Below are 15,450 nucleotides of genomic sequence, written 5' to 3'. Positions count from 1 at the left end.
AGCAGACATGGTTTTTAAATAAATTCAGGGGGACGATTTGCACATGTTTCACATGTGTGATAGGACTTTTTTTGAAGATCAGGTTTTTTACACAAATTAAGGTATGTAAAATGCATGAATACTTTCAAATATTCAAATATATAGATATTAAAAATTAAAATAAAATATTAAAATAACAATTGTTTATTTCATTGTAAAATAATTGTTTTAAGGATTTATTTCTTACCCTGTTACTTATTGAGATGTTATTGACATACAATAAGCTGCACATATTTAAAGTGTACAGCGTAATAAGTTTCAACATATACATACACACGTAAAACCATCACAACCAATATTCGATCATACCCATCACCCCAAAAGGTTACTTGTGCTACTTTGTAACTCTCCCTCCCACACCGGGCAAAACTCCATCCCCTAAACAACCACTGATCTGCTTTCTATATAGAGTTTCATATAAACGGAATCATACAGAATGTACGCTTTTTGGGACTTCCCTGGCTGTCCAGTGGTTAAGACTCAGCACTTCCACTGCCGGGGGCAAAGGTTCGATCCCTGGTCAGGGAACTAAGATCCTGCAAGCTGCGCCCTGCGGAGGAAAAAAAAAAAATCTGGCTTCTTTCACTCAGCATAATTAGTTTGAGACATCCATATTGTTGTATGAATAGTTATTCCTTTTTATTGCTGAGTAGCATTCCATTGTATACCATACTTTGTTTATTCATTCATCTATTGATGGACAGTGGATTATTTCCTGTTTGGGGCTATAACAAATAAAGCTGCTATAGACATTTGTGTACAGTCTTTGCAGGTGGGTCTATGGTGGTGAAGCAGGTAGCTGCGCCCATTGGCTCCCTGGGGGCAACCATCATCAAGGATATTTCTGGCAATTCCCCAATCTTTTTCTGGCCCAGTTTTTGCTTGTAGGGAGGATAGGCGACTGATACCGACCTGCTCCCATCCTTTCTTCAGGGACTCCAGCTCTGGCGCTGCCACTTCTGCATCAATACAACAGCCAGCGTCTCCTCTTAATCAACCTGTTGTCGCTCATAAGAAAGATGGCAGCGCCCTGCAACCAGTTTTTATTAGCGTTAAGGTAGGGCATCCCAGGCGCCACCATTTTGGAGGAGGTGCCAGGCATCTTACATTCTGCTTCTGGGTCCCTACACAGAAGAGGCCATGGCAAGGGGGTACCTTCCAATAAGTGCAAAAGGCACTTGGGCTCTGGCTTGATGGGGTTGGGAAAGAGGCCCTGGGTGGACAAAGGTTTGGGAAAGGGCAGGGCAAGGGGAAAGAAGCCGCAGTAAGGGGGAGTGCAGCTCTAACGGCGCTTCCAACCTGACCCATAGTCACTATGTGAGACAGTGTTTATTGTTGGTTTAAGTCAGTAAATTTTGGGGGCAGTTTGTTTTTCGGCAATAGAGAGTACACCTTCCTTGCTAGTCTCCAACATTCCAGGCACACTGCCTATTTTAGGGTCTTTGCATTTGCTGTTCCCTCTGCCCGGAATAGTTTTTTTTTTTTTGGACACGTGCATTATTAGGTCCCTCATTTCTTTCAGGTCTTTATGCAGAGGTCCCTTTGGAGGCCTTTCTCGGCTACTGCATCTAAAATTTCACTCCCCTCCTGTAATAGGGGAGGCGCAGGCACGACCTATAGCAGTCCTGCTCAGCCATTAGTCAGCACCGCAGTGGGCCTCTCCCCCTCCCCCTCCTCTGTATAAAAGGAGACCGAATTTGGACTGAGGGAAGATGGTTTTTTGAGACTCTAGTCTGCCATCTTCTTGGTCTGCTAGCTTTCCAATTAAAGTCGTTATTCCTTGCCAGAACAATTCACCTCCTGATTTACTGGCCTGTCCTGCAGTGAGCAGAGTGAGCTTGGGCTCTGTAACACTCCTACTATTTAATTAATTTATTTAGTTAATTAGTTTTTGGGTTTTCTGGCTGCGCCACATGGCATGTGGGATCTTAGTTCCCTGACCAGGGATCAAACCTGCGCCCCCTGCAGTGGAAGTGCGGAATCTTAACCACTGGACCACCAGGGAAGTCCCAACGCTCCTACTATTTTATATACCCTTTCCCTATTTACTTTTTGCTCATTGACAATTATCAGTTTCCCTTTCTGTCTGATGTATCCCCAATGCCAAGAACAGTGCCTGGTTCACGGTAAGCACTTAGAATGCACTTGTGGGTAAAGGATGCACTTCTATTTAGAGTTCAAGAACTCCCAACAAGCACATCCAGAATCTGTGGCTCACTCAGATCTCTGCTCCAGCACTAGCCTTCCTGACTCCTTCCTACTTTTCAAATCTATTTCCCTGGTGAGGTGGGTAGGTTCTAAGATGGCCTGCAATGACTTCTACCTCCTGGAAGTCTGGAAAGAGGAATCCCCCGTGTGTAATTTCTTCCCCTTGAATGTGGCTGGGAACTGTGACTTGCATCTAACCAACAGAATACAGCAAACGTGACAGGATGTCACTTGCATGATATTATTACATAAGAGTGTAACTTCTGTATTGGTAGCAGACTCCTTATTGGAAGCAAGCTGCTGTGTTGTGAGCTGGACTTTGGAGATGCCCATGTGACAAGGTACTGAGGGTAGCCTCTGGCCCACAGCCAGCATGAAATGGAGGCCCTCAGTCCAGCAATTCACAAGGAATTGAATTCTGCCAACAACCATGTGATCTTGGAAGCAGCTCCTTCTCTTGCTGAGGATCAGATGAAACCACTGTTCTTGGCAACACCATGACTGTAGCCTTGTGAGACTTGAACCAGAGGACCCAGCTAAGCTGTGTCTGGACTGACAGAAACTGTGAGATAACAAATGTGGGTAGGCTTAAGCTACTAAATTTGTGATAATTTGTTAGGTAGCACTAGGTAACTAACACACTTAGGTTACCAAAGCTAGAGACCAGTGTTAACAGATGTCATACTTTTTTCTCATTACTATCTGTTCTGTGAGGAGGATGCTTTGTTTCAGGGCTAACGATTAGGTGTGTGATCCATACCACAGCTCCACCCTTGTCTGACCATCAGAGTTACTGAGGATGCTTGAACCCTCTGCCAGAGCTAGTCAAACAGAATCTCTGGGGCCAATATGTTTTTAAAAAAAATTCTCTGCAAAGTGTCTTGCCCAAGATATTTATTAACTACAAAGGCAGAAATGGCAGATTTAGAGCGGGGAAATCTGACATTGAGCACCTTGACCAAATGATCAAGGTTGGCATCACCAATAAGATTTATCACCATCATGTACCCTCTGATATGATGCACTGAAGATGCATCACTTCTGTAATATTAATGCATAACCCAGTTAATCAAACCCCAATTCTACAAAATAACTGGCCAGTATTGTTCAAAAGTGTCTAAGTGATGAAAGACAAGAAAAGACTGGGGAGCTATCATAGTCTGGAGGAGACTAAGGAGAAATAACAGGTAAATGCAACGTGGGATCTGGACTGGATCTTGGGCTAGATGAAGACATCAGTGGGAAGGGCTATAGTTTAATTACCAGTATTATATCAATGTTAATTTCCTGGTTTTGATAATTGTATTATGGTTATATTAGATGTTAACATTAGGGGAAGCTGTGTGAAGAATATTTGGGAACTGTTTTGCAACTTTTTTATAAGTCAAAAATTATTTCAAAATAAAATCAAAAAAATCTTTACTTGAGGGGTTCTCAAAGTATTGCCTTTTGCTCTTTAGATCTACACATTTTCTTTTACTCTGGTGATATTCCAAGGACTGAGCTAGGGGAGAGGCAATAGACCAGGCCAGAGTGCCATCTTGTCAGAAAATAAAAACATTTGCAAGGCCATGTATTTCAAAACACTCTTCCCCCCTTTATTTTGTTTTTCAAATTACAAAAGTAATATATGTTTGTTAACAAGTAAAACAATACAAAGATATATAAATTTAAAAACTACTTACATTTCCATTCCCCACCAGGGTAACCAATGTTAATATCTTGTTTTATATCTGTCCCTCCACACTGTTCTCTTTGTTCGTATAAACACACACATGCATAAATACACATATACGTGTTTTAATTAAAAAAATAGATTCATATACATTATTCTGAAATGTTCTCTTTTCACTTAACAATATACCACAAATATCTCCACAAATTAGTAGAGTTCTAGCTTCCCCCTCAAATTTCTTAATCACATATTTGACATATCATACTTGGTTCAGTTATTTACATAATTTTTCTTTGGGGCTTTCATTTTCCTTCTCTTGACTACCCCATTATCCACCTGCATCACCCACCTTCCCCGAACCCAATGTATACTCTTCTATATTTTTCTCCATGCATATAAAATCTTACACAAACATATATGATACATGTTTATCACTCATAAGCACCTAGAAGCATTTTGTAACTGATTTACAAAAACAGAGTCATTTTACACACTTCTACCTTGCTTTTTTCTCTCAAGGAAACATTGTGGAATTCCATTCAGGTCCACTAGCATAGTTTTAACTTGTCCACCTTAATGGCTATATAAACATCCTATGGAATGGATATACTATAGTTCCTTCCCTCTTCCAATTTCCCTGCTGATGGGCATTTATTTTGATTCTAGTGTTTTTTGCCACTAGGAACAATTCACAATAAATATACATGTCCCTTATGTATTGGGGTTTTACTTCTAAGAGAAGATTGCACAAAGTGGCATAAGTATTTTAAGTTATAATAGATGTCAGATTGCTTTTCAAAAGAGCTGTAACAATTTATGTTTCTACCAGCAGTGTCTTAAGAACACCTTTTGTCCTGACAGCAAAAAGCATTCCTGCTGTTTTTCGTCAGCTTGATTGCATACTGTTATCTCATTATAACTTTAATCTGCATTCTCCAACAACTACTGAGGCTAACCATTTTTTTGATAAGCCCATCAGCCACCTGGATTTGCTCTTCTTTCAACTGTCTATTCATTCTTTGCCATGTTTTGCTATTGGGTTATTTTTTTCCTGTCAGTACGAAGACCACTCTTTCTCTGACTGGCTCTGCAAATATTTTCCCCCAAGTCGTTGTTTATTGACTGTTGATGGCATCTTTTGCCATGCAAAAGATTGCACTTTTTATGTAGTCAAATATTTATTTTTTAACAGCTTTTGAGTGTCCTGGGTTGGTAAAGTTAATCTCCCCCAATTCCTAGATTGTACATGTAGTCTCCTTTCATTTTCTTTCAAGAATTTTATTGTTATTTTAAAATTTTAAATCTTAAGTCCGCCTCCAATTTTTTTTTTTGTATGGCTTGTGCTGTTGGTTCAATTTTACTTTCTTCCTGATTAAAAAGCCAGTTGTGCTAGAAAAGGTGGAGAAAATGTGCTGGTTTAATATGTTAAAGCTTTTTAAAAAAATAGTTGGCCATATTATTATTATTACTATTATTGTTTTTTGCATTGTTAGACACCAAAAGACAATGGTGATATTTAGAGTAAAAAAGTTTGGTGAATGGCATTCTACATATGTGCTTGATATTCATAATTTATTAAATTCACATTTATAATTCTAAAATATAAATAGTGCTTATTATGTGGCTCACTGTGGGACATACCATAATATACCTCTAATTTTCTTCACATATATTTTGTATTCTGTTATTTAAACTTTCATAAGCCAGAATGAACAAGTTTATGTTTTATAAAATATTTTCTATAATCTTTAGTATAAAATTTTCTGTCACAATTGGAGCATGACTTGCCTTATGATAAAACACTTGGTCATTAGATCAATGAGATTTCTCCTAAGGATGAATTCCTCCACATATAATGAAATAGGATCTCTTGCTCAAGGTTTTTCTACAATTTTTAGGTTTTCATTCCTATAAGCATTCTTCCTAGCATGAACTTTCTGATGTCTGCTGAGGTTTGGCTTCTGGTAGAAAGCTTTGCCACATTCGTTGCATCCATAGGGTTTTTCTCCAGTATGAGTTCTCCAATGTTTATTGAGGCATGACTTTTGACTGAAGGATTTTCCACATTCTCTGCAACGATAGGGTCTTTCTCCTGTGTGTATTTTTTGATGTACATTGAGGTATGACTTCTCACCAAATGACTTCCCACATTCATTGCACACAAAGGGTCTCTCTCCTGTATGTGTCCTCTGATGTTCTCTGCGGTGTGACTTCTGGGTGAAGGCTTTTCCACAAAAAAAACACTCAAAGGGTCTTATCCCAGTGTGTATTCTCTGGTGTTTAATGAGGGTTGACTTATGTGAAAAGGCTTTTCCACAGTCAGTGCATCCATATGGCTTCTCCCCAGTGTGACTTCTTTGATGCCTAATGAATTCAGACTTGTAGCAGAAGGCTTTCCCACACTCAGTACAAACATGGGGTTTCTCTGTAGGTGGAACCCTCTTCCGTTTGTACACAAGAGAATTGGTTACTGCTGGTTTATACATAAGTGCTGGGTTATGGCTGAAAGCTTTCTCACAGTGACTGCATTCCCAGAATTTTTCTCCATTAGGTCTTCTATCATGCTTTGTATGTTGTAATAATTTCCCATATCCATAGCACTCATCTTGCTTTTTTGAATAGTTTCTCTTAAAACCATTCAAGTCTAAATTATGGTTCACACTCTTTCCACAAGAGTCCCAGTTATTAGGGTTTTGAATTGAAGGAAAAAGATCAGTGCTCAGATGTGATATTTTCCCAAACTTATTATATTCATGGCTTCTTTCCTTGGGCAACGTTTTCTTGCTGATGAATGTACCTTGCCTCAAAAGCATGTCTTGCCGTCTTTTCTTCTGGACGTTACCTTGCCAAATGTTTTCTGGAGAAGGTACAGCAAACCTTTCCTTATGAATCTGTTATTATGACCTGGAATAAAACTATTTGAGAAATGCCCTAAAAATTTAAAGGGTGCACAGTATATGAATAGAGAGCATGAATCAGAACTAAAGGCACCAATGCAGGGAAAAGTATTATACGAGTATAGAAGATTCAGAAACTGGCACAAATGTAATGAAACATGTCATAGATGATAGAGAGAAATAATTTTGAAGATGAGAAGATATTATAGAGCAGTGGTTGGCAAACATGTTCTTAAAGGACCAGCGACTAGTTTAGGCTTTGTGGGATATATGGTCTCGGTCACAGTTACTTAACTCTCCCATTGTATGGTGAGAACACAGCCAGTATGTAAATGTAAGGAGGGTGCAGCTGTGTTCCAATAAAACTTTATGCACAAAATTAGGTGGCTGACCTATAGGCCAAAGTTTGCTGATCCCTGTTACAGAGGAAAGGGGTTTAAATGTCATAAAGCACCTTGTTACCCAATGCGTGGTTCTCAATGGTCAGCATCAGCCTCATCTGGGAACTGATATGTAGGCAGATATGCAGAATCTTGGGCCCCACCCCCAAACCTACAGAATCAGAATCTGTATTTTAACAAGTTGCCCAGATGCTTTGTTATCATATTAAGAGTTTGACAAGCACTGTTACAGCAGTCAGAGAGTTTATGTTGAGCTAGTTAGTAATAATATAAATGGCAAGGGCTCTAAGATGAACTAGATAAAAGAAGGAATCAACGAAGCTAACTAGAATTTAAAGCAGGAACTCTTAACTTGGTATATAGAAATCTGTCCTAACTACAACTGAGCATTTCCTTTGATTATGAATGTGAACAACAAAACACAGTAGTATTAGCTCCTGTAACTGTCCTAGTTTGTGAATAAGGTATTTTCATGTCACACTATAGTTGTCACAGATTTCTCAAAATATGTTTACAATCATCTCTACTTTGAGATCATGACAATTATTTGACCTGATGGGAGATCTCATAATTTAATATATAAATAAGGAAGTATATCTACTATTATCATTAATATCATTAACATCATTAATGTTTTGATATTGCATTTTCTAGCTTTATTTTAGTAATTACTGTATTTTAGTAATTTGTATCTCATGTAATCTTAAGGGTTTTTTTTTTTTCAATATGTAAAAAAGGGGTCTATTAGGCTTTACCAGAATGGTTAACAGTTCCATGGCACAAAAATGATTAAGAACCCCTAACTTAAAGACATTCAGGCATGAGGTAATTTGGGTCCAATTTTAGGAGATGTCAGTGGGAAATGAAAAGTAGACAGGAAGATTTAAAGTAATTTCTCAAAGGAAAACCGACAAAACTAGCACATAAGCGTAGAACAATTAGGGTGACAGAGACAGAAGCTTCAAAATGAGCTCATGGTAGCAAAACTCTGGAATGAGAAGGTGAGGTATATATATGCATGCACTTGTGTGCATGTGGGGTGGAGGGGAGGTAGCAAGTAAAAAAGAGGATGACTTCAGTTCTTGCTCGACAAAAAAACAGGGATAAGTGGACATAACTGTGGAGATGATCCAGACTGGTAAAATGGGGGGTAGGGGAGCCTAGGTGGTACAAGGCGGACAAAAGGTGGCAAAATGTCAAAGAGGCCGGTTGTGAGCATCATATGGTCTCAGAACGGATGACTTCTTTAGGGAGTTACACCATTGAGAAGAGAATCAAGTTTGGAAAACAGAAAATGCAGTAGTCCCTTGGAAGGAAAAGGCTGGGCTGCAGCCGGGGAAATAGAGGATACAGAGAACTTAGAAAGGAGGGCTGACTGGATACTATTTTTTGGCAGTTATTATATAAAATTCTTGAAAGAGGGAAAAGAAAAGCCGTTGATAGCCAGGTTACAATGGTTTCAGGAAGGTTGACGAGCAGTTTCATGAAGCAAAATTCACCTCAGAGGGCACCAGAGTGTGATGGTTAAGAATACTGGTTCTAGGGACTTCCCTGGCAGTCCAGGGTTAAGACTCTGCACTTCCACTGCAGGGGGAGCGGGTTCGATCCCTGGTCGGGGAACTAAGATCCCACATGCTGCGTGGCATGGCCAAAAAATTACAAAAAAAAATACTGGTTCTAGAGCCTGACCACCTGGGTTCAAATCCCCATTTGGTCCCTTACTTTGTTATATGTTCTTAGACAAGTTTCTTAACCTTTCTGTGATTGTTTGCTCATTTGTAAATGGGGGAATAAAGGCTGGTAATAAACACCTCACAGGTATTGTAAGGGTTGAATGAGTTGATATATGTAAAGGACTGAGAACAGACCTGGCACAAAGTGAGCACACACTGAGTGTTGGCCAGAAATTCTAATGATATTGCTGCTACTACTACAACCAGTGAAAGCTGGATGGTGGTAATCTCAAAGACATTATTTTGGGGAGAAGCATGAAATGACTTGAATGTTTTGGGGGTTTATATAATATTTAATTCAATCATGTGATTATAACACTAAGTACAAATGGCATAAAGAGATCCAGAAACAGATGGCACTGACTCTTCTTGCTAAACTCATGACTCTATTGGAGAAGCAGAAGTCCAGAGGCATTCTAAAGAGTAGGTTACCAACACTCAGGATACCAGGGATTATCGTTGAGATATTTTATACAGCTGATGGGAGAGGGGCAGTTATTCTGAAAATTAAATAGAAGTCCAAACTCAGGCGTCTCCTTCACTGCCCAACTGTCCCTGTTCACTTCCTGGAATTCACTGCTTCCTCGTCTGTGACTTAGGAAATTAAGCGACTCAGGGATAACTTAAGGGCTTAAGGAAAGGATAGGAAGTGAGACTCTGAGTATGGCAGGCAGGTCTGGGGCATTTTACCCAAAAACTGTTAGAATAGAGAATAGGAAGGAATCGGCAAGAACAAGAGAATCACAGAAGCTTATTTGTAAGAATGCCTGAATGTGAAAGAGAAAGTGTACTGATAACCTCAAGAGAGAGGCCAAGGATTCTGGAGAAAAGGAAATGGAGCAAGCACACAGGGAGGTGGGATGCATGGAGGCTGAAGGGTTACCAAGAAGGCTGAAGCTCTCAGAGAAATGTCTCCAGCGGCTTTCAAAGCTCTAAGCCTTTTAAAAGCTGGACCCTGAACAAAATCCCAAAGGTGCCAGCCTCCCTTAGTATGTCTTTTGCTGGATTTGTCATACTTACCCCGACAGTGGCAGCCCGAGCATGATGCCTCACAAATCCATGGTGCTTCTTCCTGCTCCAGCCTGAGGATCACATATGGTTTGGTGCCTTCATAACCTGTTCCAGGGAAATGATCCAGGCCTTGGACTGAGCTACTTGGTCTTCTCAGGCAGCATTAAAGGCTACACAGCAGACACTGTACTTGGGAGGAGACTGTACACACACTTTGTCCAGAACTCAAAAGGAAGCAGTAATCCAGGACCACTGAAACTCAAGCCAAGCTCACTGAAGCACACAGTATAAGGGTTAGGAAAATACACTGTGCAGCCAGACTGCTGGGGTTCAAATCCCGCTCTGGCTGTGCTATGTACTGCATGGGTGACACTGGGCAAGTTACTTCACCTTCTCTGCCTCAGTTCCCAAATGTGTAAAATAGTGGTACTAACAGTACCTACCATATAAGGCTCTTATGAGGATTACATGAGCTAATATTTTAAAAGTGGCTAAAACAGTGTCTGAGACATAGAAAGTATTTGGTACTTCAGAGGTTCTAGGTACTTCAGTTACTTTTAGCAACTGAAAAAGGAAAGGTGGTCATTCAAGCATAATCTAGATTGTGTGGCAGAGCTGTTCTTACCCACTGAGACGAGGTTGCTGTAGGTCTCCAGCATCACATCCCGGTATAGGGCCCTCTGAGCAGGATTCAGCCTATGCCACTCCTCTTGAGTGAAGCCCACGACCACATCCTTGAATGACACAGGTCTCTGCTGAAGATGAAATGACATTGAGTCATGTGGGGAAAGTGTAGGCAGAGGTGGATGGTTCTGACTTTTTATAATGTTCATAGGTCAGAGCTTATTACGATCATTTATCTAGGATGCCTTTTATATTCCTGGCTTTGGACTATATATGATGGGATTGGAAGCCACTGTCATTTACATTTGGGTCAACACATATTGACTGAAGACTGTGTCTGACCCAGTCCTGGTTGCTGGGGACACAGTCATGGGTGGCACCTGACCTCAAGGAGCTCACAGCCTGGCAGGGAGAGCAATATGTAAGGCCCTCAGGGTGAAAGGGTAAGAGCTGTGACAGCAGGACATCTGGGCTATGGCATGCAGAGAAGTGAATGGTCCACTAAAATTATCAGGGTCTAGTTAGGCTTCAGAGCTAAGGGATATGTGCAGCTGAATCTTCTCTGCAGAGATGGAAAAACTGCCTTCCTTGCAGAGGGAGCAGCATGAACAAAGGCACGGGGGCCAAACAGTGACTTTAAGGATGGCAAGTCACTCAGTTACAGGAGAGAGTACAGAGGCCTGTGAGTGATGAAATGATGGACTTTAAGACAATGAGAAATCTATCAAGGGAGTGGGGTGTGTAGAAAGCACACTCTAGAAGGCATGTGGTGAGCTTCTTACATTCCGTGTCAAGCTGTACAATGGTAACTCTAAGCAGACTGTGAAAAGTTAAGGAGGGACATTGTTCCCTAGAGTAATCACTAAACTCAGTGCAAAGAGATGTATTGAAGTAAATAAAATTCTAAAAACTATTCAGTTAATCCGCACAAAAACACACACACAAGAGAAAAGAAACAAAGCAAAAGCAGATGGGACAAATAGAAAACTAAATGCTAAAAAGATATAGATCCAATCCTACCAATAATTACATTAAACTATATTAAATTATAAGGTTATTTAATACATGATTAAACACTCCAAAAAGGCAGAGATTGTTAGACTGGATAAAAAAGTAATACTGCCTGGCTTCCCTGGTGGCGCAGTGGTTGAGAGTCTGCCTGCCGGTGCAGGGGACACGGGTTCGTGCCCCGGTCCGGGAAGATCCCACATGCTGCGGAGCGGCTGGGCCCGTGAGCCGTGGCCGCTGAGCCTGCGCGTCCGGAGCCTGTGCTCCGCAACGGGAGAGGCTACAGCAGTGAGAGGCCCGCGTACCGCAAAACAAAAAAAAGTAATACTGCCTACAAGAGATACAGAACTCACAGACAGTTTGAAAGTGAATGGATGGAAAGAGAAATGTGGTGGGTGACCTGGAGCGAGAAGAAAGGAAAGACTCTGTACTAACCTAGGTGGAAGATGATGCTCACAAGTAAGACGGAAACAGTGATATAGAGAAGAACCAATGTAAAGAAGAGCAGAACCTGTACCTTAACTGGTTGTGGGGTGTGAAGAAGGTATAAGGGTAACACCCTTACCTCTGTGGTATCTCAAAGGCAACTGGGTGACACTGGTTACCATTCTCAACCGCAGCTGAGAAAAACTGCAAAAGCAAAGAGGACGTGGTGTGTTGGGGACACAAAGGGGGAGACACTCGGCAGGCAGCAGGATGGACATGGGTCATGTCAGGAACAAGAACAGGAACGGAGCTAAAGCTGTGTGAGCCATCAGCACAGAAGTGGTAGCTAAAGTTGTCACACAGTGTGGTCTCTCTCAGCAAGGAGACAGGATGAGCAGGTACTCAGGCCAGAGCCCCAAGGGACACTAAAACACAAGAGGCCAATGGCAGAAGAGTCCAGCTGGAGACCCAGAGGAGGAAGTTTGGAAAGGAGGCTCCAAAGCCTGGCAAGCTTCAGATTACACTGTCCGGGCAGTCAGTCCTCTGGTTTAGGGCACAGAGAACAAATTCTCCAAAGAGCCCAGTGCCCCGGAACCAGATAGCTGCTGAAAGACCCACAGGTACTAACCTAAGAAGGCATCTGTGATATTGTGATATATTAAGAAATACAGGGCTTCCCTGGTGGCGCAGTAGTTAAGAATCCACCTGCCAACAATGCAGGGGACACAGGTCTGAGCCCTGGTCCGGGAAGATCCCACATGTCGCGGAGCAACTAAGCCTATGCACCACAACTACTGCGCCTGTGCTCTAGAGCCCGTGAGCCACAACTACTGAGCCTACGTGGCGCAACTACTGAAGCCCCCGTGCTCTAGAGCCCGTGCTCTGCAAGAGAAGCCACCACAAAGAGAAGCCTGTGCACCGCAACGAAGAGTAGCCCCCGCTGGCCGCAACTAGAGAAAAGCCCATGCGCAGCAATGAAGACCCAACTCAGCCAAAAATAATAAATAAATAAATAAATATATATATATATTTGATCTTCTTGCCTGATTCCTGGCGCAGAGCTTCTTAAATGTTTGTAACTTCCAGAGCGACAGAAGTAATAATAGGAGTGTCTTTTATTAGTAGTAACAAGCCCGTGTCAATCATCTCAGGGTTTATACTAATGATACAACTCTTTGAGGATGGGGGCTGGTTGACAGAGGAACCACCCAGGTATTAGATGGTTGGAACCTGTAGCCATACACCGCCCAATCTCTGGGGAGGGGAGAGGGATTTGAGATTGAGCTAATCACCAAAGGCCAATAATTTAATCAATTATGCCTAAATAATGGAATCTCCATAAAAACCCTGGAGAGCTTCCAGGTTTGTGAACACAGCCAGGAGGGTGTGCACCCCAAACTCCATGGGGACAGAAGCTCCTGTGTTCAGGACCCTTCTCTACCTTACCCTACGTATCTCTTTATCTGGTTATTCATTTGTATCCTCTATAATATCCTTTATAATAAACCTGTAATAGTAAGTAAAGTGTTTCCATGAGTTCTGTGAGTTATAGCAAATTATCAAAACTGAAGAGGGGGTCATGGGAACCCCCAATTTATAGCTGGCTACTCAGATGTTCAGGTGACCACCTGGGATATCAAATAGGCATCTGAAGTGGGAGGCAGTCTTGTAAGACTGACCCCCTAACTTGTAGGGTCTGCATAGAATTGGAGAATTGTTTGGTGTGGGGAAAAAACTTCTTCTACTCCTGTGAGTAAACAGTTTTTTCTTTAGTACCTAAGATATTATCTTCAAGTGACTGTATAGCAGAGAATTTAACCTTGCCCAAGGAGAGGCCTGACCTTTGCCCTCAGTTCCTAGAAGTTAATCTCTGAGCCTCTGTAACATCCTCCTAGGTAAGAGTGTCTCTGTTTACCTGGGGGCCTTGGGCCACACCAGATAGTCTAACAACATGATTTTGAGGGGAAGCTTTGGCTCACAGACATCAATCAGCTCAACCTCCAGAGGGGCTGGAAACTGAAGTCAGCAGTCAGTCATGTCTAGTTTACCAACCCCCAAAGAAAACTCTGGACACCAAGGCTTAGGTGAGCTTCCCTGGTTGGCAATACTCTGTATTGTCACACACGGTTGCTGGAGAATTTTGCACTGCCCACACTCACTGGGAGAGGACACATGGAAGTCCTGTGTGTGGAACTCTCCTGGACTCTGCCCCAAGTGTCTCTTTTCTCGGCTGATTCTAATCCATATACGTCTGCTGTAATGAACCCTAACTGTGAATATAATATTCTGTGAGTCTTCCTAGCGAATTATCAAACCCGAGGGTCTTGGGAACCTCTCAACTTACAGTTGCTGTCAGAAGTGAGGGTGGTTTTGTGGACTGCTGTCCACTGCTTTACAGTCACTGACAGACGCAAGAGGCAATGGAGCAGATCAGTTAAAAGTATGAACTTTGGGGCAGGACTGCTCGAGTTCAAATACAGGCTCAGCCACTAAATGAGTGACCCTGGGAAAGCTATTTAACCTCTCTGTGCCTCAGTTTTCTCATCTGTTAAATGGAGATAATAATAGTGTGTGTCTCTTAGTTATTATATTATGAGGTTTAAATGAGTTAACATGTGTAAAGCCTTTATAAACTGTGCCTGGCATATGACAGCACAATATAAAAGCACCTATTTTAAGTAGAAAAAGATTGTAAATCATTATTTAAAAATCTGTTAAGAATGGGAAAACAATTCTAAAGGACAGAGAAAAAGGTGGGGGGGGGGCACCCAGGACCTGTGCCTGGGTGTCAGTGGGGTGGAGAGCCCTAGTGCACCACACAGTGCCAGTGGCACTGGCCCACTGTCTCTGGGAGTGGCCGGAGGGAAGAAGCATTGATAGGGCCCCACAGAGGTGAAAGGGCTGAGAGCAGCCACTCTCCACTCTCAGGAGGCTGTAGGTTTCCTTGAAGAATGCTGGGTCCTAAGGTGGTGAGACAGGAAGGGGGCAGGGCACAACCTTTAAAAGAATGACAGCCATTGGGGACACGACATAAACTGGTTAGAACCAACTAGGTCCAAGATGGTGGATGACTGACTTCCACTAGACCTTGAGCCTCAGTATACCTCAGTATATGCTTATTGTAATACAACAGCAAGCTAAATGACACACCCATAGGTGCCATCAACAGTTCCAAGGTGGACCATAAAAGGCCAAAAAGTGGATGGTGGCCCAATTCCTGGTAATCTCTGCCCCTTCCCTAAAATAGTTGGAATAATCCTCCCACTTACTAGCCTATGAGATTACCCACCCCTATAAAAACTGACAGTCCCCGTACATACCCTGGTGCTTCTCGCCTCCTGAGATGGCCCACACTCTGTCTGTGGAGTATGTATCTCCCTGAATAAACCTCCTTTCACTTTACTGTGGCTTGCTCTTGAATTCTTTCC

The 15,450-nt window shown here is 42.0% G+C and overlaps 1 protein-coding gene across 4 annotated transcripts in view; it reads right to left on the bottom strand.

Annotated features, from left to right (window-relative positions):
• Positions 1-3,821: 3,821 nt before the first annotated feature.
• Positions 3,822-15,450, bottom strand: part of ZNF793 (zinc finger protein 793) — a 28,820-nt gene continuing 17,191 nt past the window's right edge. For all 4 annotated transcript variants that reach the window (XM_032614609.1, XM_032614610.1, XM_032614608.1 and 1 more), the window contains exons 5-7: positions 10,590-10,719; positions 9,974-10,069; positions 3,822-6,779 (exon numbers count right to left, since the gene is read on the bottom strand). In XM_032614609.1, coding sequence (XP_032470500.1) covers positions 5,797-6,779; positions 9,974-10,069; positions 10,590-10,719 — 1,209 coding nt within the window. In that variant the 3' untranslated portion in view covers positions 3,822-5,796. The remainder of the gene's footprint in view (positions 6,780-9,973; positions 10,070-10,589; positions 10,720-15,450) is intronic.

Source organism: Phocoena sinus, chromosome 19, assembly GCF_008692025.1.
Source record: "Phocoena sinus isolate mPhoSin1 chromosome 19, mPhoSin1.pri, whole genome shotgun sequence".
Lineage (NCBI taxonomy): Eukaryota > Metazoa > Chordata > Mammalia > Artiodactyla > Phocoenidae > Phocoena > Phocoena sinus.
The sequence above is the reverse complement of the archived record's forward strand: the minus strand, read 5'-3'. Positions and strand labels throughout refer to the sequence as shown.